Source organism: Vespa crabro, chromosome 1 (assembly GCF_910589235.1).
Source record: "Vespa crabro chromosome 1, iyVesCrab1.2, whole genome shotgun sequence".
Taxonomy (NCBI): Eukaryota; Metazoa; Arthropoda; class Insecta; order Hymenoptera; family Vespidae; genus Vespa; species Vespa crabro.
In genome coordinates, this window is record NC_060955.1 from 16394758 (window position 1) to 16397257 (window position 2500).

General features: G+C 42.1%; 1 protein-coding gene across 3 annotated transcripts in view; it reads right to left on the reverse strand.

Moving 5' to 3' along the window:
- The window catches only part of LOC124432822 (protein Skeletor, isoforms B/C), a 23795-nt gene that overhangs the window by 1142 nt on the left and 20153 nt on the right, over positions 1 to 2500 (reverse strand). Inside the window, exons 9-14 of one of the 3 annotated variants that reach the window (XM_046982094.1) lie at positions 2327 to 2500; positions 2085 to 2256; positions 1815 to 2008; positions 1515 to 1739; positions 965 to 1444; positions 625 to 780 (exon numbers count right to left, since the gene is read on the reverse strand). The exon at positions 2327 to 2500 is cut by the window's right edge and continues 132 nt beyond it. In XM_046982094.1, the coding sequence (XP_046838050.1) occupies positions 763 to 780; positions 965 to 1444; positions 1515 to 1739; positions 1815 to 2008; positions 2085 to 2256; positions 2327 to 2500 (1263 nt within the window). In that variant the 3' untranslated portion in view covers positions 625 to 762. Of the gene's footprint in view, positions 1445 to 1514; positions 1740 to 1814; positions 2009 to 2084; positions 2257 to 2326 lie in introns of all 3 variants that reach the window. The other 2 variants (XM_046982095.1, XM_046982093.1) reach the window with 2 other exon arrangements.

Sequence of the window (2500 nt, forward strand, 5' to 3'; positions counted from 1 at the left end):
GAGGTAAGTAATAGGACTGAAGGCCATCGGCAGCCATTTGCATATCATCTAATTCGTCTAAAACTGGTTTTGAAGAATGATTTAAGTTCGTTTGATTAGGTTTCTTCTTTTGTTTTTTTGATTTATCAGATGCTGGGTTCATGCTTGGCGAAGGTAAAAATACTGGCTCAAAATTATCACTTGATAATTGATCGGAAAATGTTGATTCTTTTATCGTTTCTTCGTATTCCTGATCGCTATCTGATATTCGTTTTTCAAGCAGATCTCGGGATGGATCAATTATAGGTTTGAAGCCACTCTCGATGACAATGGAGTCTGGATTGAATCCAGTGTTACGAGCTGGTTTCAGAGATGTCATTAGATTTCCCGAAATATCCATGACAGCTGCTTCGGATACTTTAGCTTCTAATTTAGTACGTTGTTTTGGGTCGAGTTTCATCAGCTTGACGATATTTCCGTATGAGACTTTTTCTGAGGTTGGTACCTTGTAAACAGCTTTTTTACGTTCCATGAATATCGATCTTGAAGGTGGTAAGGCGAACGTGGGTGAGTTAATTGTATGAGAACTCTGTAAAATGGGTCGACGCATCAAAACAGGTCTTCGTACGATCATCACTTGGGCTCTTTGCTGCTCCGGTTGATGCTGATGGTAATGAAGTAGATGATGGAGATGATGGTGATCAGGCGTGTAATGATGCGACGTTGGTCTGGAATATACGATCTGCGTGGTGGGTAGAGTGTAAGCGAATTTCATCCCGTGGCTCAGTGGTCTTGAATTATCTGCAACGAGGTTAGACAATTGATGGTTAGAGGACTGTCGGATTTCTTGATCGATCTCCGTGAACTGAGGTCTGCTGGGATACGAGGATAGTGCCGTGGACGTGATCGTGGCCGAGGTCGAGGAAATTGAGGTTGGCCTGTTAATGGTGCCAATTCCTCCTAATTCGCTATAAATTGAGCTAACTGTTTGTTGTTGCTTCTGCTGTTGTTGTTGACGTTGCAGAGCTTCCTCGTCGAGGTGCGCGTGACGATAGTTCTCCTTCACGCGTACCTCGTAACGATGAGGAATGATCCCATGATTGGACCTCGGCCCGTAGGCATCCTCATGTATGGCTGATGTTCGAAAGCGTTCGTAATTGTTATGATTAGCGTTCGTTAGTAGCTGCGCGTAGGACGTGCTTAGCTTGCCAGAGTTAGTCGCCGTATGATGGGGGTAACGAAGACCATGTTCCCGATGATGAGGATGATGAAGATGCTGCTGAAGGAACTCGGCCGTTGGCGTTACCTTGCTCGAGACTCGAATGCTCGGACTGACATCTAAATCTTCGATGAGCTCAGGATGACCATTCTGTTCCACATAAACCTCATGGTTCTCGCTGGCTGAACCCTCATCGCAGCTGTCATGGACGTTAATCTTCCAGCCCAGATAGCGATGAGTGAAACACTAAAATTACGTCACATGATCGGATCAGAACTGTTCAAGTTATGTTACCGATATACATATAGTTTCCTACTTGATAATAGACCGTATCTGGTGTATTCTCATCGGGAGTCCATTCAACAATTCCTGGTTCACCATGATCACATTCCAAAGTCAACGTTCGTTGATAAGCACCGAAAGATGTGAATTCATCGGCCGGAGGTTGTTTTTGATCGGGTACCCAATAACAAAATCGTCCAACTCCGGTAGGTCGAATTGATCCCCGTTGTCTACGTACTCCAGCGAATATTTTAATTTTCTGAAATAAGTATTTATCATTATCTTATTAATTAATGTAAATAATAGTCGTTGTATATTGGACACATCTACTTACTGCTTTTTCTTCTGGAGTTTTATGTTGATAACCACCGACAGGATCATCCGTGATATAAAATGGATGATAACGTGCAGGTGTATCGGCATTCTGTCCACCTTCAACGACAAAGGTATACTTCTTTCCACGGACTACGTTTATCTCCGGAATTAAAAGACCATTTATATACCAAGAAATTCCCCAGCCAACATGACCTATAAAGGAAAAATGAGTATCATCGTTTCGAAACATCAATGATCAAGATACATTTCTGAAAGATAAATTGCTAACCTGTAATAGCAGGATATCCATGTTTTCCACCGGTTGGTCCCATTTGAGCATAAAAGACACCATCTTCTGGTTCATAACATTGTATTGGAGGAATCTCCCAAGCATCATTTGTAGGTGCTGGTGCTGGAGTAGCAGGAACACGTTGAGGTCTTCTTGTAGTTACCGCGAGTTGCTGTTAAAATGATACTGTTATCAAGAAAAAATCATAATATCATAATAAAAAACAAAATAATCAAACTTACCTGATTACTATTTGCATTATTATCGTTGTCAATATAAGTATCTGGTTGTTCCTGATCAGGAATGGGACAATTCCAAGCAGGCGGTCTACCGAATTCGATGAAACGATCAGTCTTCAAGTAGTCGCTATGGAAACTAACTTCCTGCCTCTCGTTCAATGGACCAACTGCCCAGAT